Raw genomic sequence first — 22,910 nt, 5'->3', positions numbered from 1 at the left:
TTATTTCATCTTTTAGGGTCTTAAAATTTTAGTCTTGGTGAGTTAAACAGTTTTCACAATCTTACAATGAAAAAACTCTGTCTGTGTGTGTGTGTTCCATGTTTTTCTCCTCACTGACTTGGTCAATCCATGTGAAATTTGGCACAGTGGTAGAGGGCACAGAGATGCCTCTCCTCATGAGGAACACATTTGCCTCAAGAACCCATAACTTCCGCTTATATAGATTTTCTGCCATTTTGAATTTTTTGAAAAACACTTCAAATGGATCTCTTCCTAGGAAGTTTGAGCGATCTGCATGAAACTGGGTGAACATAATCTAGGGAGCAATATCTAAAGTTCCCTCTTGGCAAAAGTTGGAAAACTTCCTAAAACTGAGCTTCTATAAGGCAATGAATATTGCGGAGGGCGTGGCTCATCACATAAAGGTGTAGAACATCTCAAGGGTTTCACCCATCACCACGCAACTTTGTAGGCATATGACCACACATAATCTGAGGGGACCCCTCCATTATTGACCCCATCAAACAAAATGGGGGCGCTAGAGAGCTCATTTCTTATCTAGGCCTAACCGCCATATGGATTTTTACTAAACTTGGTAGTAAGGATAGACCAATACATCGGCCGGCCGATATATCAGGCCGATTTTTGAGTTCTTTACTTGTATTGGCATCGGCCGATACGCGCGTGGGTTCGCGGATTTATTTTTCCCTGGCATGATTTACAGACAGGCATCCACGGGCAGCTCTGTGTTGCCGGAAGACCCTGCAGCGCACATGCAGCGAATCCTACTGTGTACAGTAGTTGTTGTTTTATTTATGCTTCAGCTTAAATATTTGTTTATTTTATAAGACATTACTGGAAGATTTAAGAGCACTGAACTCTTTTTTTATTTGAATGTATAATAATAATAATATTCTACCTGTTCTAACTCAACTTTGCATCTTGTCTTAGTATTTTTTACTGTTCAATAAATGTTTCTTATTTTAAACTTGAGACCTGTAATATTTGTTATCATTGTGTCATTTTTTTTTTATGTAAATTGAGGGAGCAAAAGCAGTATCGGCCCCAAATATCGGCTCAAGAAAATCATCAGTCCATAATCGGTCATCGGCTAAGGGCGATGGAAAAAAAATCGGTATCGGCATCGGCCCTAAAAAATCCATATCAGTCTATCCCTACTTAGTAGATATGTAGAACAGGACGCCTCAAGGTGACTGGAGAAATTTAACTCTAATTGGCAACTGGGTGGCGCTATAACAACAGAAAAATGCTTCAAAATGGCTAAAATGCGACCGATCGCTGTGGCTCCCCCTGTGGACCAATGTTGGTGTTGTTTCTAATGTTTGGTATGACTAAGTCATGGTATGGTATGCTGTACATAATCACAGAAACTGTCAGTGTGTCATTCTGTCAGTCAGTCATTCTGTCTGTCCCACGTTTTTCTACTCACTGACGTGGTCAATCTATGTGAAACTGCACATAGGCATTGAGGACTGGCATAGGTAGAAGGTGACAAAGCTACCAATGGCTATGGACTAGTAATCCTATAATTCATTTTCTCTCATCTAGTTAGTGTTATTGTGTGAGTTTGGTGAATCCAAGCGAACCATTTAAAACACCAAAGTTACACAATAACACAAACAAACTGATGGAGGTGGCAATAGTTCAGCAGCTCCTGTGTTCAGCTTAAATGGCAGGGGTTCTCTTTCCAATGGAGTCTGGCTTTAAAGAGAGTAGTATGATGGCAGTAAAGCAGTAGAAATATTGTAAATGTGGCATACACTTATACTGATACTGATTTAGGAGGGTAAAATACATTTGTCCCGCTGCTCCTTTTCACAGCAGTACATTGCTTCTGTGTCAGTACTCCTGCTGCTTCTCCAAACTGGGGGCGTGCCAGCTGACATCTACTGTAAGTAATGCACTGACAATGGATAAATACCTCATATAACTGATGCACCACTTATGAAATTCCTTCTGTACACGGTGTTGTGGTTTTGGCAGCAGATATCTCAAAAGCTGATGGTCTGAAGTAATAATATTGACACTGCTTTCTTTTTAAGTATCTATTCATACCTCCAGTAAAGCAGAGCTCGACCTGTTGTTGCCCTCGGTGTGCTGTATGTTGCTCCTGTAGCTAAGTGACTAAAACACATGATGTAAATGTATTTGGGCATTGCTGCATCCTGAGTGTCTGTTCGTGAGCTGTCCCTGAAAAGAACAGCATGTCCCAGTTGCTCATCCTGCCATCAGGAAGCAGAGAGGAAGTTAAGAGACAGGGACAGAAAGGTCAGGTGTCCAGCCTCACGTCAAGGTCCCCCTCATCATCGTCTGCCTCCACACTGTTATGTAACATCCTGAGCAGCGCACACCCCCATCAATGTATACAATCTGTGGTACACACCGTTCTGTACCACATCACAACTCTCACTGTTAACAGTGTTTCCTTCAGCTTAAAAGATATGACTAATGATAAAAGACCAAATCCAATCATGTGTTACTTTCTGACTTCCCCTGGTTGTCTGCGGGTGTCAGCCCTGAGCCCATTGGTTTGTGATGAAGATGTACATCTTTATAAACAGCTCACAAATATATTGTCTCAGTAAAAATATATTGATAAATAAGATTATATCACTCTAATATGCAATAGTGATGCCACCAAACAGGCTTTTTGTTCATTATTTTCAGTGCCCGATTGTATAAAAATGAAAGGTGTCTGATTGTAGATCGCGATGTCACACAATATGAAAACTGAGAGAAAATCAGAAATGCACGAATAACTGTGCTGCCTGTTTCACTATGTAGTGCCTTATTCATTTAAATCAATTAAGGTTCATCTATACTCTAACATCCTGTGGCACAGTGCATAACGTCTGTCTGAAATCTGCCACAAAAGTTGCTAAAAGGCGAATTCCAGATCGATAAAAAAACACATCATGAAGGTTCTCATCTTACTATCGTACTATACAATGATGAAAACTCTGTATGTCCGTATGTCGTAGAGACATGAAACTTTGCACAGAGATGCCTCTCCTCATGAGGAACACATTTGCCTCAAGAACCCATAACTTCTGCTTATATAGATTTTCCACCATTTTGAATTTTTTGAAAAACACTTCAAATGGATCTCTTCCTAGGAAGTTTGAGCGATCTGCATGAAACTGGGTGAACATAATCTAGGAACCAATATCTAAAGTTCCCTCTTGGCAAAAGTTGGAAAACTTCCTAAAACTGAGCTTCTATAAGGCAATGAATATTGCGGAGGGCGTGGCTCATCACATAAAGGTGTATAACATCTCAAGGGTTTCACCCATCACCACGCAACTTTGTAGGCATATGACCACACATAATCTGAGGGGACCCCTCCATTATTGACCTCATCAAACAAAATGGGGGCGCTAGAGAGCTCATTTCTTATCTAGGCCTAACCGCCATATGGATTTTTACTAAACTTGGTAGATATGTAGAACAGGACGCCTCAAGGTGACTGGAGAAATTTAACTCTAATTGGCAACTGGGTGGCGCTATAACAACAGAAAAATGCTTCAAAATGGCTAAAATGCGACCGATCGCTGTGGCTCCCCCTGTGGACCAATGTTGGTGTTGTTTTCTAATGTTTGGTATGACTAAATCATGGTATGGTATGCTGTACATAATCACGGAAACTGTCAGTGTGGCATTCTGTCAGTCAGTCAGTCAGTTATTCTACCAGTGCGCCCCACTTTGAAGTCAATACAACATATAAACACTTTAACTATCTGCCTTTCAACGTGCTACCTCAACTTCTAATGTACAGTTTTAGCCCACTAACTATCCCACTATTGGTAATGGTACTACTGTACTTTCAATAAAGCAATTGTACTATCAAATTCACAAACACTCTGTCTGAATACATTGCTCTTCTTAATGAGTTCAGTTGACTATTTAATCTGCAATTTCCTATGACCTGTATCCCAAACACACACCATGTGAAACTGTACGTGGGAAACTGTGCACTCAGTGGGTATGGACTAATAGGAGTGAATGGTCTTCCAGTTGACTCACTTACAACCGAGGCTTGACTTCTGGTTTATCCCTCTACTAAAATGATTTAATCGTGCGGTGCTTCTAGACCATAAAGACTGGACTCGGACTGAAATAATCAGATCCTTTTAGTAAAACGAGTCATCCTGCAGGGGCTGTGATGCTCTCATTTAAAGATGTCCTTTTCATACAATGTGAGCCTATAGGAAAAAGTCCTTTTGGGTCCAATGGCATCACACGACAGAACCGAAGTTGTAGTTTTACATTTTGGGAACAATGAAAATTGGCTTTAAAGTCCGGTGCACTTCCTGAGAGCTTGTCAAAAAGTCACTGAAAGGAATTACGAAGAATCACCATCTGGAGATCAAGAATATTGATGGCAGTCAACCAACACTAATGTGGCCGGTCGTTGGTGAGAATTTGTGCTGAAATCAATTTTGTTGGACAGACAAGAAAACCATAACTCAATTCATCATTTCAACTGAATGTTTTGGAATTTTTATACCAAAAAATGTGATAGAAATATTAATTATTTGTCATTTTAACTGGATTATTCACCAGATGACACCAAATTCTCTGGGTTAAATTCTCTGTCTTTCCTCCACAGCCACTCACAGCGAGCGCCTCAGGAGCGTAAGCTTAAATACATTCACAACAGACACAATCTGCTTCTCTTCTGCTGTGAATACAACCACTGTCTGGCTGCTACAGACTACACTCAGCACATTGCCAGCAGCCAACACTGAGTTACTTTCGTTCTTCAGCCTTTTAACTGACACTCATCCAGAGTTACTGACAGTGAGGGCCGGAGCAGGAGTAACTTCTTAGATCACTAACATCACCAGGCAGACATCAGAGTGAGGAGACAGACGAAGAGAGACAGAGGCATCGTTTTCCTGGAATTCAAAAAGCGTGTCCTTTATCAGGACAAACCTCCATGTTCTCAGTGGATATCAGGAATCTGCTGACAGCGTCCCGTCCTGGCGAGTCCACATGAGGGCTGGAGTATTTCAAATATCTGGAGAATTGCATCTGTGAATCTGATTCTGTGATACATATGTCACATTTACTTTTACTTTGTGGAGTAATTTATCTCCAGCATCTTTTTTACTTTCAGTATCAATTGCTTTATAAAAAGATTTAACAAGAACTCATCGATCAGTTGTATGGAATTTACGATATCCCGACCAAGACAAGATTGATTTGAGGCTGATATTGAGATTTTAGAGTTTTAAGAATATCTGATAGTGACATGCTGATTTCAGCTACTTTATATACTGCTGTGTCATCCATCCATCCATTTCCATCCTTTTACCTGAGGCCAGGTTACAGGGGCTGAGCAAAGTATTCCAGACGTCCCTCTCCCCAGTGACACCTAGACAAGATATATAATCTCTCCAGCATGCTCTGGATCTGCCCCACCAGTTGGATGGGCGCGGAAAACCTCTAACAGGAGGCACACAGGAGGATTCTGATCAGATGCTGAACCACCTTAACTGTCCACTCCGAGCTCCCTCTGGATGCCCAAGCTCTGAGATTCTTTAACATGAAACTGCTTTATTCAGTATTTTTAATGATTTAAATCACCTGGTTTGTTTGTTTTGGAGAGGAAGAGACGTCTGACGGGAGAAGTTTCAATTTGCAATCATCACCGTTAGACACCACTAAATCTTCCACACAATTCCTTTAAAGGACACATTACTACAAAATCTGGGCACATAAAATGAAAACTCTTTGCATGACTAGAACTATATTCTAATGTTGACAGACGGAGCTCGAGCTACAGCAAGTTTACAAAAACAAAAAGAGAAATGCTGCATAATAATCTGAGGAATTGATCTCCCTGGATTAAATCTGAGGTGACAAGTCTTGGTGTGATCCTGTGTTCAGGTTAACAAAACATCATTTTTCACCTTAGAAACATCGCTAAGGTACGACCATATTGAAATGAAAAAGATGCAGAGAAATTGATTCACCACTGTATTTCAAACCGACTCAACTACTGTAATGCACTTTTTACTGGCCTCCCAAAAAACACCACTGGGAGACATCAGTTCAATCAAAACTCTGCAGCTCAGCTAGAGCACATCAGGCCAGTCTGAGCTGCTCTGCACTGATTTCCTGTTACATTTACAATTGATTTTAAGCTCCTCTTCCTTGTATACTTAGTTTTACTTGGTCCCATACAATCAAATCCCTTGAGTATTACTAAAGGCGTGCCCCAGGGTTCAGTTTTGGGCCCTGTCCATTTCACAATTTATGTTACAATGTATTTTCAATTTTATCAAACTGTAATGAGTTTCTGTCTACAAATACCTTAGAATTTGGATTGGTGATAAGTTTTCATTTAGTTTCCATATTGGCAGTCTCTGACTTTCCTCATACAGGAAACACTTTATTTTTACGCTTCACACTGCTGCAACTCTTTTAAAATCTTACTTGATGTTTTGATTTATAGTTTTACAACACTATGATTTTATGAATCAGTTAATCCATGTTTTAAACTGTTTTAAATGTACTTTTATATTGAATTGCCTTGTTTGTCTGTTTTATGTCCATTATGTCTGTTTTCATGTGAAGCACTCAGTGATTATACTGCCCTTATTGTAAAACACTTTGTGCTGCATTTCTTGTAGTTCATTATTGTTATTATTATTGTTATTATAGGAATTTGCAACATATTCATCAACCACTGAGACCACATTTATCTTCAGACTAGATATAATGGAGCCTTCAGGACCTTTTATCTGCTGTGAAATGGAACACAAAACATTCATATCACTCTTACAAGACTTCAGATATGTGGAGGGACGCAGGGTTTCTGCACACTCTCTCTCAGCATCACCCATCACATCTTTTGTTTTCATTCCTCCTGCTCACCAGAGGAGAACGTACTGAAAGCACACAGATTAAAAAGAGGGAGGCCCGAGGTGACGTTACACAGGTTGCATAACCACCATTATGTGCCTGCTTACCTCAAGGAAGGAGGGTGATGGAGCGGCTCCGACAGAAAGCATTTAGATGCTTCAGCACAAAGGACACTCAGCTGAAGAGGAAGGGAGACAAAACCTCAGGTGACTTTTCTGCTGCTTCCCCCAAAGAGCACATGAGGACAAAGATTGAGAATGGAGTCATAAACTTTACATCTTAATTCAAAAGTACAACTCAGTGCTTTTAGGAAGAAACAAAAAAGAAAACATTGAAGCAAGCAGAATAAAACAAAATATAAAGAGTGACTAAAACTATGACCTTTAACCCTTTCATGCACAGTGGTCAGGGGGACAATTATTTAAAGCCATTTTCTAGTATATACATTAGTTTTGAGAGGATCTTGAGAGCCACCCTGGGTCGGAGGTGAGTCAGCAGATAGTCTACTACGACGAGTCCTTGTGTGCGAACAAGCCTACGAGCAAGTCGCCCCCTCGTCTGTGACTGGGACTGGATATCTGGCATGCTAGAAAACTGGAGAAGTGTGACACGACTGACAAAGAGCATCAGCCAATGAGAGGCGGGATACGTCCCACGTCAGCACACAGGAGGACGGAAGAAATGTGAGGAGGACAAGCTGCAGGGTTGCCACTTGCCAGGTCCGCTTATTAGCCGCGACTTTGGGCTTGTTTCTAAAGTGCAGTTGCTTATTTGGGCTTGCTCTCTAAACGTCACCTTCCTCTATATATATCCGTCTAATGAGTTATTTAAACGCATGATAGTCGCTTCTTTTGGGCTTGTTTCCATAGCCCTGGTTGCTTGTTTCTCTCCAAAGATCTGGCAACACTGATCAAGCCGGCTGGCAAGCAACAACAACAATGGCGGCGTCTACAGGATCACGGGGAGCGCGTTGTGTTTGGACCCAGGATAATAAAGAATATCCATGCCTTTACGATGTGTTGTCTCCAAGTTTGGTGACGTCACCGCATTATCTGGGGCTCTGTCGGCGAGGGCTCGGTGGAGAAATCTTGTGGTGTGCACACACAGGTCGTAACACAGTTGGCGAGACTCCCGATGACAGAAACACACATCGTCAGGTATGAACACTCAAAAGATTGCGATTGTCTCCACGAAGCAAAATCAGGGTGAAAATCGTGTAATGTGAACTAGCCTTAAGCCACTACAGTGGATCCCAGTGCGTCTTGCCGTACACTGCCACCCACTGGCCAGGTGTTGTAAGTGCAACACAAATGTCTGAAAACCAAGATGGCCGATGGAATACAAGAAATGTCGTGCAGCTCAAGAATTTATTGCCAAACCTACTATAACAGGAGAACCTTGCAGGTAAATACAATCCGTTAACATCAAGTAACGTTGTTAGAATTTCCGAGTATTCATTTTATGTTTGGGAGAAAATTACAATTAATCATCTGTCCACTAAACTGGACCCTCCCGCAGCTGCATGAAGGGGCTGAGCTGTCGTCCACATTCTGTGTGTGGTCCACATCCTCCTCCTCATCATCATCCACCTGAATATTGGTATCTGACCTGTTGAACGTGAGCTGTCTGAGCTATGAAAGGATTCTATATGAATAACTGTCTCATCTCAGCTGTGTCTGATTCTTGGTCAAACGTCTCTAAAGGCTCTGACAAAGGCGAGGAACAGAGTCTCAGAGTGCAAACGTGACTGACACAACGTGAAGTCGTATTTATTTTTAGACATCTACAATTTCGGACAAAAAAATCAGACTCAGTGTGCAAAGGCCTTGAGTCCGATGCAGCGGCCCGAGTTCAATTCAAACTTACAGCCCCTTACTGCATGTCATCCCTATTCTCTTCCCCCGATTCTGTCACTCTCTAGCTGCACTGCAATAAAAGGCAAAAATATATTAAAATAATAGGGAAATATTAGTGTTCATACAAACATAGTAAATTCAGATACAGCCGATCAACTAAAGGATTTCCAGCCAATCATTTTTTCTTGATTTCATCCTCATCCTCTCATTCATTTCATTCCTCCTTATAGAAACACTGGAGGTGCAGATATGCACATGTCACATTTTTCAGACCTGCCTCTCCCTGCAGGGTTTCAACCCAATATGTCAGCTGAAAATAAGCATTGACGCCCTGCGGAGCCTGAAGGATATCCAGAGTCACGTCAGCATGTTCTGTGTCTCCTTGGGCTGCAGGTGATTTATCTGAATAACAGGATACGTCAAACCCTTTGAAAAGAGGAGGAAACAGTCTGCAGTGTCCTCTCACTGCTCCAAAACCTCAGTCACAACCCTGACTTACTGACCGCTGTGTGTGTGTGTGTGTGTGTGTGTGTGTGTGTGTGTGTGTTAGTTTGCTATCATCATGATTTATTGCTACTTCCAGACAGGAAGATCTGTCTTCAGAAAATTAACTGGCATAGCTGTATTTAAAATATATCTGGGGTATTCTTCTGGGGACACAGTAAAGACTTGTATACACCTACTGTATATTGATAAATGTAGCAGAAGAGATTGATTAAACACAGCATTGGTGCAGTTTCAGACTCCAGCTTCAAGACACACAGGCTGATAGATCTTCGCAGGAAAAATGAGATGCATGTTAAAGGGGCAGTGTGTAAGACTGAGGGAGATTTAGTGGCATCTAGTGGTGAGAACTGCAGATTGCAACCAGCTGAAACTTCTGGTTAGAATTTGTTCAGTGTTCAGGAGGTTTTTACAGGGAGCTGAATTATCCACAGAGGTCTCTTCCTCTCCAAAACTAACAGACAAGTGATTTAAAAACACTGACTAAAGCAGTGTCATGTTACATATGAGTGATTTTCTGTGTGTAATGTCCTGGGTAGAAGGGGAGGTGGATGGGTCCAACAAACCCTGGACTTTCACCCAGGAGCCCGCTGTTTGAGATGTTTTACCAGTTGTATTTTTAAAAATACACTTTCACAGGAAATGTATTTTGAAAAGACACACTGCATGTAACAGGCGTAAACTGACATGCCGTCTTAGAATTTCAACAACAGATGCAGGAGGTCACCTAGCACATCACTGTTAGACTTGAAAGGCCACTGACAGAGCAGGGGTACCTTATAAGTTGTCACAAGTTGTCGGTTCTGGGTTACTGTAGAAACATGGCGGCGCAGCATGGCGATCTCCGTAGATGAAGACCCACTCCCTATACAGATATAAAGGTCCACACGATATCCATAAAGATATCATGGTCCACACGATTAAATACATTAAGCGTCATACTTGTGTTTGGTCATATTGTCAAGGCAGTTTGCTGTCTCTATCAAGTAGCTGTCCATTAGTCACCCAATCTACAGCAGGAAATGGCACTTCAAAGTAAAAGCTCTGTGCTGGAAATTCACTGTACTTAAAAATAAAGTGTGTTTTTTACAAACCTGACACATTTGTGAGTCACTTGCGGCCCATTTGGAATGAATCCATGACCAACTTTTGAACTGCGACCCACCAGTTGGGAACCACTGATATAAACGACTCATTCTAAGGTTACAAAACACAGAGATTCTTATTTTCAGGTGATTTCACACTAAAGAAAACAAAATGCGCCATGAAAAAAAGACGCCAGTAAAGTAGGCCTACAAGTTCCTTAAACTTGACCTCAAGTACAGTACTTGAGTATTGGCTAACTTGGCTAAAGATGTTAACATGTTGACACGTATGCAGGGTGTCTACAGGTCCTTGAAAAGTCCTAAAATGTCTTAAATTCAATGTTACAACAATAAGGCTTTAAAAATCATTAGTCTTAAATTTGAATTTGTGAAGTCTGAACTACTACAAACATTTCATCTAATTGTATTAATAAACAAGTTTCAACCATAAATGTTATAAGGTTTTGTCCACTTTATTGTCGGTATCGGCTGCAGACTGACTTGGCAGAGATGGCTGCCATCTTGTTTGTACATGGATTGGTGTATTGTGCTCTAACTACCACTAGATGGCACAAAGAGTATCCACAAACAAAGACAACAGGTCTGAGTTAAGCAGAATGAAGAATAAGGTGCAGGAAACCAAAAATGTGAATTCCTTATAAGAGGACACAGGGTCTCAGGAGGATATGCTACCTGCCTGCAATGCTTAATTCAGTAAAACATGATTTGATTCCCTAAATTTGGTTAAAGGGTGTCTTAAATGGGTTTTAATAAACGTTGAATCTGACTGTCTGATACCTGTAGACACGCTGTGTATGGTTACAGTTGAAGAAAAATGTCAGTGGAACTGTTTTTTGAAGAAGTATTTAACTCTTTCCCCACTATTGATGAGATTTGCAATCTGTGCTTTGGTTGTTATAAGATAGATTTGTTTAAGATAGATGTAGACTAACATCTTGTGAAATAGGACAGCACTGCCGCGTCCAAAAACAAACCAAGAAGAAGATCCAGTGGAAACCAGAAGAAGATGTAGCAGCTTGTATACTGTATGAAAATGGCGGTGCCAACGGAAACCTTTGCGGTTGTGCAAGCCATGGAGATGATGATGGACATGGACTCTGACAATTCCTGTTTTAATCGACATTCTGAATCAGATTTGGGCAAAGAAGCAAACGAGTTTGGTGGGACGAAACAGGATCGCCATGATGGTGACAGTGACGCACGGACAAGACGACCACAGAGGAGACGGAGACAACAGAACACTGAACAACACTGAACGTGGCAACGTGTTCTGCTATACCTCAAAGAGAAGATTATTTTCATAATAATTTTTTTTCCATTTATACAATTCAGCCTGATGTAAGGAAATTAGAAATACAAAAAATGTTAATGTGAAATTGAAGTTTTTTTGCAGCTTTTTGTCCGAAATGTTGTTTTTTTTTCCACAAATGCACAAATTCAAGTGTTGCTAAAAAGAGAAATGGAATAAAAAGTTTTTTGTGTTTAAAAACAGCTGGGTCATTTCTTTAGTTTGATGTATATTCTGTTTACATATTCACAGAACAAATTATGCGGTGGGTCTTCGAAAGATCAGTGAATATGATCAAGAATAGTGGCGGGGGTGCCTGGTCACTGTCGGGCACTAATCACCCCTCATACAGCACACTCTCAGAAGGGGGCGTTCCCGGTCTGAATCAGAACTCAGGACATTTCAGCACCGAGCTCAGTGTGGAGGAGAGAGCTGAGGAGGAGACACACAGCCGCCGCTCGGCTCCTGCTGGATACACACCGAGATGTTCCTCTCCGAAAAACCCGCCTTTTAGAAATAAATTAATTTAAATCGGGGAGATAAAGTCGAGCTCGGGAATCCGACGTGTGGTGAGACAGAGACAGACGGGTGTTTGGTCCCTGTGCGTCCCGGGGAAACGTCTCTTTGTTCGGTTCCATCTGTCCTTCAGCTCCAGCATGGATCATCCAGAGAAGGAGGTCCGCACGGACGACGAGACCGAATATGAAGACGAGGAAGTGGACCCCAGAATCCAGGTAACTGATCAGGATTGTATCGATCAGGGGGTTTTAATCGAGTTCAGACCGCTCGTCTGTGTGTGTGTGTGTGTGTGTGTGTGTGTGTGTGTGTGTGTGTGTGTCTGCTGGAGTTCATGTTAGCTAACCGTTAACAGCTCAGAGAACAAAGTCCAGATGTTAGCATCCTGCAGCTGCTTCACCTGCTCTTTGTTTTTAATGTGAGAAACATTAATCTGAAATCGATCCTGCAGCTGAGACAGTTTGATCCATGTGATGTGGAGATATGAATGAATCTGATCCTGATGTAAATGTGTCAGAGACTGCAGGCTGGTCATTGTTAAACAGAGAAACACACACAGACATGAGTGAAAACATTTGTAAATACAATATTAAATATTAATTATAAATCAATGTTTATGCATATGGAGTTAAATTTGTGTCTTTATTACATGCGAGAAAATAAATGATGTGAGAGAAAATAAAATATTTGAAAGAAAAGGTGTTCACACTGATAACAAAAAATAATAATATTTGAGACTAAAAAAAGTTTTGAGAGAATGTATTTTGTCAAAGAATATAAAAAAAAAGAGATTTAAAAAATGATTTCCGAGAAAAAAACTCTCAAAATATTATTTTTTTGCCATCAGTGTGAAAACATTTTCTCTCTCTCTAAAAAAAAATTGTTTCTCTCAAAACATTTTTCTTCTCTCTCGCAAAACCTACGTCTTTGCTCTCGTGTCAGGTTTTTGCTTTCACTGTGAAAATATTGTCATGGGCGGGGCCACGTTCCTATTGGCCAGTCTCAATCGAATTGACAGCTGGGTGAGGATCGTCGTGGGAGTCGAATTCAACTGAATCATTCATCTGTGTCATCATCTTACCCAAACATTGGAGTTTCCTATCCCAAATAACGCAGCACATCTATGCCGGTGAACTGACCATGGTGGATGAATGATTCAGTTGAATTTGAAAAATTGAAAAATTTGAAAAATGTTTTGAGAGAAACAATTTTTTTTGAGAGAAAATGTTTTCACACTGATAGCAACAAATTAATATTGGAGAGTAAAAAAAGTTGTTTTTTTTTCTCGGAAATCATTTTTTAAATCTCAAATTATTTTTTTTTTATATTCTATGACAAAATACTTTCTCTCAAAATTTTTTTTAGTCTCAAATGTTATTATTTTTTGCTATCAGTGTGAAAACTTTTCTCTAAAATATTTTGTTTTCTCTCAAACATTTTTTTTTCTCTCATTTATTTTCTCGCATGTAATAAAGACACAACTCTAACTCCGTAGATGCAGAGCTTTTCAAAATAAAGTGACAATCTTTCATTGAAGTACAAAAAATAATGAGATACAATAAGTAACATTATAAAAATCAATGTTTCCAGAGCATACATGACAAAGACTCAGGAGTACAAATGAAACTGGCTGTTAAAACGACTCATGGTCAGAGGTCTTAAATAATAAAACTACAGGTTTTCTGCAGCTCCTAAAAAAAGTCTTGAAATCTCCTCCTTTTATTTATTTCACCATTAAAAACCCTTTGAGATTAAAAGTCTCTTTGTAAGAGTGTCCTGAGCGAGACAGGCAGCAGCATCAGTCACAGACAGACAACATAGGACAAAAATACAGCATAAAAATGTAAAGCTCTAGAACAAACAATAAAAAACTTAAATCAGAGAAAAACCAAAAAGTATGTTAATATATCTGCTAGAAATGAACCATAAAAATGCAAGAAAACAGCAAATACACCTGAATACAAAGACCAGCTAAGAAGTACTGTGACATGGGCGTTTATATGATTGCATACGAATATCCTGCAACACTGCTGTGAAATGACTGAGAGGAAACACTGAGTGCAACTTCAAGTCGTTCTGCAAAATATTGCACCTGTAAGGAGCTGCATATAGAAATGCTTGCTTGCCAAACTCTGTACGTGCCCACAAAAACATGTTTTGTGAACAGAGGGCAGAGCGTTTTTAATTTATTTGCTTAATGTACACACTCTAGAATTCAATTTTATAAAGATTAGATGTTTAAAGTCATTAACTCGTCTTAAATTTGAATTTGTGAGGTATTAATTGTCATTTGTCATAGTTGTTTTTGTGATAATGAGTCGAGCTCTTCTGCGTGAATGTCCACGTGTGTGAAGTTACATATCTGTAAACCTTCTGCCAAACCTAATGCGTTAATGTATATTTGCCTGTTGGCAGCATCTAGATTAATTGAACTTGACCTAGTAATCATATTCCTACATAAAACCTATTGAACGTGACTAATAATGGAATCTTACAGCCGTAAAAAAATTACTTATGGAGTGAAATGTTCACAATATTTAAAGGGATGGTGCACCCAAAAATGAAAGTTCAGCCATTATCTACTCACCCATATGCCGAGGGAGGCTCAGGTGAAGTTTTAGAGTCCTCACATCACTTGCAGAGATCCAAGGGGAGAGGAGGTAGCAGCACAACTCCACCTAATGGAGGCTGACGGCGCCCCAGATTCAAACGTCCAAAAACACATAACTGAAACCACAAAATATCTCCATACTGCTCGTCCGTAGTGATCCAAGTGTCCTGAAGCCCCGACATAAAAAGTTGTTTTTGAACTCTGTTTTTAGCCTCATTATAGCTTGTAGCTCTACCTGTCTCTCTGCACCGTGCTCACTTGTACGTGCCTGCGCGAGACTGTGAGACATGGGCACCGCGTTCATGTGTGTTCACATGCTTTCGCTGGTCTCGCACGCACACGTGAGCACGGTGCAGAGAGGCAGTCAGAGCTACAGGCTACAATGAGGCTAAAAACAGAGTTCAAGTGATGTTTTTCCAAACAACTTTTTATGTCGGGGCTTCAGGACACTTGGATCACTACGGACGAGCAGTATGGAGATATTTTGTGGTTTCCATTATGTGTTTGGGTGGCTGTGGCTCAGAGGTAGAGCGGGTTGTCCACTAATCAGAAGATCAGTGGTTCAATCCCCGGCTCCTCCGCTCCTCATGTCGAAGGATCCTTGAGCAAGATGCTGAACCCCAAATTGCTCCTGATGGCTGGGTTACTGAGTAGCAGGTGGCAACTTGTATGGTAGCCTCGGCCACCTGTGTGTGTGTGTGTGTGTGTGTGTGTGTGTGTGTGAGACTCTTAGTGTAAACAGCACTTTGAGTGGTTGAAAGACTAGAAAGGGGCTCGACAAGTGCAGGTGCATTTACCTGTTTGTAGCAGCAAATTGTATCAAGTGAACTGAAAAAGCAGTTGATTATATTATTCTAGTCGGCTGCCTAAAGTTTAATTTGTATTTGTAATATTAAGAATTTATGCTGATACAGATATATCTCTGACAGGCCAATGTCGTCTGATTTTATGGGCCGACTGATACATCGGTGAGGCTCTAGTTTGGTGCAGCACATGAATGATTTATCTTCTGCTCCTCCGCCAGGTTAGAAACCACTGACAAGTAAATTCATATTTCAGTTCAAAGTGTCGGGTTTACAGTGATTTAAAATGGATTTAGGGATGCACAGACTTGATTTGCTGAATTGGTATTGAGGTCGATACGGATCCAGCTTTTAGTGCACTGATTGAGCAGTAACTGCGCATGGATCAGAGTGTATTTAATATCTGATATTTGAGGTGATGTTTGACTCATATGTTAAGTTTTATTCTTAAAGAAGATGAACTAACGTGAACTTCAGACGGTTGTCTCAGTGTATTGTGAATATTTATACATTTGATTGGGTTGCTCTTGAATCATTCCAGATGTTTGTGGTTCTCTCTCCTGTATTAGAGATATTATATTACACTCCTCTCTCCTCCTCCTCCTCTTTCTGTTTCTGTGTCTTCACCTCTCTGTGGTTCCCTCTCTTCCAGGGGGAGCTGGAGAAACTCAACCAGTCCACCGACGACATCAACCGATGTGAGACAGAGCTGGAGGTCAGTCTGTGGATACACACACACACACACACACACATGGCTGTGTGTTGGTTTTTACCGGTCTGACTGATAGAGCCTGTAATCACACACACATGTAACGACTGTCAGCAGATACAGGGTTCACCTCTGCTCTGACGGCGTGCTGACTGACAGCCTGTCACTTTCCCTCCTCAGAACAGTGTTGTTTTGCTCACTGTGCAGATCCAGCAGATTTTCTCTGAGTTACGCCGGACCTTTGCTCTGTCATCAGGCCAAACTGTTTGTAAAAGCTCACTTTATGTTTTGTTTCAGCGGGTTAAACATACAAGGAGCCGGCCTGTATCTGGGCTCATGAGACATGTTGTGTTCTAATAAACTCATTTGGGCATTTAAAGTGATTTTACTGGCAGGTCAGAGTCTGTCTGCGCTGCAGAGTCACGGCAGTTTCCTCTGCCAACAGGGCTCAGCCTGCATCACTGATCTTTGACTCCCATTAAAACCAGTTAAGTGTGATGACTTGCATTCATGTGGGTCAGCAGTGTGAAGCTACACAGAGGTCAGAGTCCAAAGTCTTGTCATCCTGCTCAGTTTGAGAACATGGCGTTAATTAGGGCTGGGTGATGTAATGACTCTGCAATATGTAGATATATTTTCAAGCAAGATGTGGATTTAGACATTGGTTCAATCCCAGGAGGGAGCCCTTCTGTGCAGAGTTTGCATGTTCTCCCTGTGTCAGCGTGGGTTTCCTCCAGGTGCTCCAGCTTCCTCCCACAGTCCAAAGACATGCAGGTTAATTGGTGACTCTAAATTGTCCGTAGGTGTGAATGTGAGTGTGAATGGTTGTTTGTCTCTATAGCCCCTTTTACACTGCCAGATTTTTGGCGAATGTTGGGCTGTTTTGCCAGCAAGGTGTGAGCGTTTAGACACACAGAGGCGGATTGGCGAGTTGATCCGACCTTTTTTGTTTAAACAGACCGAGGTGGCCTTCCGTGTGCCCTCCTTGCCCTTGTTGACGCGAGTCAACCAAGGGCCATATTGGTTCTAAGCAGCTATTCAGTAGAGCTGTGAGTTCACTGGTCATACATTCTAGTTTTTCAAGCTCTTCCAGAAGCTTCTCCGTGGTTAGTGGTAGTGCAGCATCATCCATGCATATAGCTGTAACATTAGCGCCCATGTTTTGGGCTTCATTTGTCGCCTGCCTTTGCTGCTCTGCTCATTTTTATGTGATCTGGCTCCAACATGTTGGCACCAAGAATTTGCCCTTTGACGTGCGACAACTTGGCAAGAAACTAAACATGATTAGGATTCAGTTTGATATCAGCTTCAGCTTGTGTCTGTAATCACATGTTGTTGGCTTAGAAAGATCAAACTAAAGTTAAATCAATGTGAACAACCTGAAAATGAGACGAGCAGCAGGAAATGTGAAATGTTGCTGCAGCTTATCTTATTGTCGTTTATTCTTCTAATAATTTCTTGATTTATAGCTTCCTTGTTTATGACGTCATACATCGGTGCACTGTCCAGATGGAGGGCGACAGCTGGTGGCAAAGACTTCCACCACTGCTAATAATAATAATAATATTAATAATTATAGAACTGTATGAGAAGGTCAGAGCCAGTTAAAGGCTAAAGCAGACAGATACGTTTTTAGCTTTCTTTTTAAATTATTTAGCGAGCTAGCTTCTCTGATATCTAGAGGTAGTGTGTTCCATAGCTTTGAGGCGTCATTGACAAAAGCTGCATCCCCGATCTTCTTCCGGCTGTTGCTGGGAACCTCCAGTAAACCAGCAGCAGATGATTGCAGTGTTCCAGGAGGCAAATAGTTAACAAGGGAGTTAGCGATGTAGCTCGGCCCCAGCCCGTGTAGGGCTTTGTATACAATCTTTTAAGGCCGATGTCACAATGAGATCATTTTTTTTAGCTGGTAGGTAAAGCTGCCCCTCCCCCACAGGGCTGTAGGCCACATAGGAGTCTTAAAATGAGTTTGTCTTGTTGTGTTATTGGGAGCCAGAATAGAAGGAGTCATGGCTCAAAACCAGCCGCCACTGCCCGTCAACAAAAACAAAGATGGTTAAATGTGATATGACCAAAGGACTGGACGGAGGCCATCATCAAAAATGCTCACATGTGCAGCGCACCCTTCATATCAGGTTAGGGAAAAAGTATTTCCTGTTATAACGTTATGTGTATTAAGGGTTATCATGTCCACCTCATCAGAAACTGGGGAGGGATCACAAGGTGAGCAAATTTCTAAACATACACTTGAACTCAACAATGAACTGATTGGATTTCGATGGTCAAAGATCAAGGTCACTGTGACCTTGCATCTGTCTCATTCTTGTAAAATATCTCAAGAACACCTCATAGGAATTTCTTTAAGTTTGACACAAACGTCCACTTGGACTGGAGAACAAACTGATTACAATTTTGTGGTTGAAAGTGTGTCTGATGTGGCAGCACTGTGTTGATCGTTGAACTCGACTGATTTATGGTTTTTATGGCTCCACAAGCTACAAAGTCAAGTTGTTTTTATAATTTAACAAAGACGTCTGCTGTTCAGGACCATGACCGTCTGCTGTCAGAGGGGGAAAAACAGTCACGACACCCACTGGAAGTTTTCTTGGGCTTTTTCTGATTCAGTGTTAAAAATCTGGGCAGATAAATAAGACCAGTTCAAATGGCGTCAAACTGTAACAACGACAACATCAAGAAATGTCCTGAACAAAGTGTTCCAGAATATAAAGAAACAGAAAAAGATGGACACAACGTCTCAGACAAGCTGCTTATAATCGCAGCAGCTTGAACCCAGATATAACTGTTACAGTCCAGAGTCTCATCAGCTGACCACGTAAACTCTTTGCTGATTCTCCGCCAGGATAAATCTCTTCCTCTAAAATCGTCCCAGATTTCCCAGTTCCCACTTTGACAGGTTTCCCTGTAGCTTAGTGTTTGTATTGAATTCTCCAGCAGCAGCATTAGTGTGACATCATCATGTGATTTGTCCTGAGGAAGCGTTTGATGTGAAGCCTCCACACTGCTGATGAGAGGGACAGGCAGAGTGACCGGAGTCATAATGAGCTGAGTGTGACGCTCACGCTCTCTCATAGCGGCGACACAAATGATGTTAAAATTAGCAGATAATGACAAGTTGGAGATGTAACGCCTCAGGGCTCTAACGTGTTGAGAAGGTGAAGTGTGTCAGAGTGTGAGCGTGGGAGGACAGACACTCTGCACTGCAGTCTGCATCCACACCAGTGACGTGTCTGTTTAAGTTCATTTTTACGAGCTTTCTCTCTCACGGCTGCTGGCTTTATGACCTCTGTTATATTTCATGTGTTATCTACAGTTTGTTTTTGTGTTGGTTTGAAAGGAAACAATGACGTTGATTTTAAACTGCTGACTTTCAGCTTAAATTTGAGGGCGGTTACGTCCACATTTTACAAACTGTGTGGAAACTGTGTCCCTTTTTTTATAGAACGTAACAGAGGCTAAGAAGGGTCATGATTCCTTCCTTCCCTTAAAGCTCAAAGTCAGCACTTTAACCCCCGCAGTCATTGTTTGACTTGAAATCCAGTGAGCTGGACTACAGAGCCAAAACAACTGAGCTGTGAACAGTCTGCCGTCTCTTCTGTGTCTGTGAGGGAGTTTGTGTTTCTTGGTGCTGAAACTGTTGATTAAAGTTACAGTTGGTAACTTTAATGTGAATAACTTTGGTGAAACTGTCACTGTATTCTGAAACGAGTACATGAGACAGATAGACAGTGAGTACGTTTACATGGACAGTTTAATTCCCTTTTCATTCAGAATGAAAGTTCATTCCTATTAAAAGTGATCTTGTAAACACCTAAATCGGAATGAAAATGGCCAATGCGATTGAAAATTCAATCCGATGTAAGGAGCTGGAATATTCCGTTTCTAATTCCGAATGAAAGAATTTCTCGCACTTATACATATACATATACACTCATTCCTCTTTAAGTTCATTCCGGTCTCTCTGCGCATGCTCGTTTCCTTGCCCTTCTGGCGCGATGACGTATATAGCACACGTGCGACTTGTTGCACTCACCAGTTTCCATTCGCCACAGCACGGTCTTCTGCCTCCCTTCTCCTCCTCAGCAGATGAAGCATTAACAGAACAAGGTTGTTGTCGTACTGCTGCTTCAAGAATATAAGCAAAACACGCCCGAAAAAGGCACTAAGAAGTTGAGCGGCGCCGTCAAGCATCTTGTTATCCGGAGCGAGGACTATACAGTGTTTTCCTCCGGTAAACGTGAACATGTAACATCCGCCCCGCCCCCTATCCAATCAGAAACCTTCCCTGCCCCAAACCTTGCACAGACCCGAATAAAGGCGATTAAACTGATCTCTGTGTAAACCCTCATTCAGAATGAATATTTCCCATGTAAACTACCTGGAAAGACTTTAATTCCGAATGATTTCATTCAGATTCATTTCATTCTGAATGAGAAGCCATCATGTAACCGTAGCCAGTGAAATAAATCATGTTGTTCCTTCTCTTCTTACTGCCTCTAACTGCATTCACTGGAATCAGACAACCAATCAGAGCCGAGGAGTCTGTAATGCAGCTGTCACACACGTCAATTACTGCTTGTAAACTGCGGTCGAACTGTCAAAATAAACAGCGCTGATCAAATATGAATCAAGACTCTGTTCCTGCCTTGTCTATCTCTCACCTCAGATGTTTTCTGAAACATATTTTAGTGACTGTTTGGCTGTAAAATGAGAAAGTTTGTGACCCTGCTGCCATCGCGGACCAAGTTTCTTCAGCTGCAGTCTCACAATGGGGCTTAAAGGAAATGGCCACTTTAGAATGAAAATACAGACAGTACTTACTGACCCTCATGCCGACAAGACGTCCAGTGTAGTTTTTTAATCCACAAAACTCATTCGGGTATCGGTGGATAACAGCTACACTTGAAGTGCATGGAGCCCACATTTTGAAAATGTAATAAAACTCCGCTAATGCGTTTCAGAAACGTCAGAACAGCTCGTCCGTCGTAATCCAAGTGCCTTGAAGCTGTGGCATGCAAAATTGACTTGAAAAGACGTAATTTACTCCACTTTTATAGCATCGCGCGAGACTAGCTGATGGCTAGTGGTGGTGCTAGTTCTCGAGTCTCGTGTGAGTTGCGCAAGTATAGCTGTTATTCAGGCTAGCTGTTATCCTCCGATACCCCGAACGAGTTTTGTGGATTAAAAAACTACACTGGACGTCTTGTCGGCATGAGCGTCAGTAAGTACTGTCTGTATTTTCATTCTAAAGTGGCCATTTCCTTTAAGGAAAAGTCAGGTGGTCATTAGAGTCAGCAGGATTCATCACAGCCTGTCCAGTAGCTGTTGAGAGGTTTTAGTCTGGTTTATTGACAGAGCAGCGTTGCCGTCCCCAGAGACACCAGCATGACTAAAAATGATGTCAGAAACTGCAGTGATGTTGCATCAGTGTGAAGGAACACATCTCTGTGTCAATGAAGTCTCTTAATGCATCAGTTAGCACAGAAATCAAGGTGAGGGATATGAAGGTCGGGAGAAGACGACTGGGTGGAACAGAGAGACCCTTTGAAGAAGTGATGGGGATAAAAAGGTTGGATGAGGGATTGATTGAAACGTCAGACTGACAGAACATGAGCTAAAAGTCAAACTGTAGAGGAAGAGAGAGGAGTGAGTGATGTGTGAGAGCCTGGAGTCATGATTTAAAACTCCAGATATCAGTGACAACAAACTGTACAGTGACGCCGGCCGACATGTATTTTGCCAGGATGCAGAGTTACTGCTGCTGTTTCTGTGTGTTCGAATAAATCGCGATGAAGCTCTGCTGATGTGTCTGATGGAGAGATCAGCACTCTTCCTGTTGTGTTTTCTTGTCGGAGAGCCTCTAAGTTTCTGCCCGCTGTTGACCCGATCAAACACTAATACGATTTTTATCAAGTGGGTTTTTGGCTCCAGAGGAACACATGAGGAAGAGCTTTATTTTGGGACTTTGGCATCAAGTGTCATGAGTTTCCTTTTTCGGCCTCATTCTTTAAAGTTCAACAAATTATCTGTGAAAAGTTGTTTTTCTGTTGAAATTGAATTCAGCCTTTAATCCAGATCCAAAGTGTATCAGCAGACGGCTGATGATGTTAACGTTCGCATGTAAAAGTCACAGTAATTGGACCTTCACCATCAGCCCCAGATACCTCGATGACTTATTTACAGAGAGATAAACATGGCACAATGCATCACAGTAGTTATTAATGCTCTGCCAAGATGCACCCTCCAGAATTTAGCAGGATGTTTTTGTGATTGTTTCAGCCTGAATGTCTGATGTCACAGCAGATTTTCTTAATAAACTGTGATGCATGTTGGGATGTTTGTAGGTGTGGGTGGAGGCAGCAATGGCTGATCGGCTGTTGCCGCCATTTGACACAGCGCTGAAGGACCGTCTCCGTGAGAAGCTTTCCTTCTGCTCTCTCTGCCTGGTTAGCACGAGCTGATACAGCACAACATCATCTCACATAATCTCACACTGACACCAAAACAGCTCAACTCTGCTGTCAGTGACCGAAGATAAACTGAGACAAACCGCTTTAGATCAATTTCATGTGTCTGTGCCACATGGGCTACACCACTGCCCCGCCCCT

General features: G+C 41.6%; 1 protein-coding gene across 1 annotated transcript in view; it reads left to right on the top strand.

Moving 5' to 3' along the window:
• The first annotated feature begins 12,047 nt into the window (after window positions 1-12,047).
• Window positions 12,048-22,910, top strand: part of sh3bp5b (SH3-domain binding protein 5b (BTK-associated)) — a 67,205-nt gene continuing 56,342 nt past the window's right edge. Inside the window, exons 1-2 of the mRNA XM_049582775.1 lie at window positions 12,048-12,379; window positions 16,228-16,290. Of these exons, the coding sequence (XP_049438732.1) occupies window positions 12,302-12,379; window positions 16,228-16,290 (141 nt within the window). The 5' untranslated portion in view covers window positions 12,048-12,301. The remainder of the gene's footprint in view (window positions 12,380-16,227; window positions 16,291-22,910) is intronic.

This window comes from Epinephelus fuscoguttatus, linkage group LG8 (genome assembly GCF_011397635.1).
Source record: "Epinephelus fuscoguttatus linkage group LG8, E.fuscoguttatus.final_Chr_v1".
NCBI lineage: Eukaryota > Metazoa > Chordata > Actinopteri > Perciformes > Serranidae > Epinephelus > Epinephelus fuscoguttatus.
The sequence above is the reverse complement of the archived record's forward strand: the minus strand, read 5'-3'. Positions and strand labels throughout refer to the sequence as shown.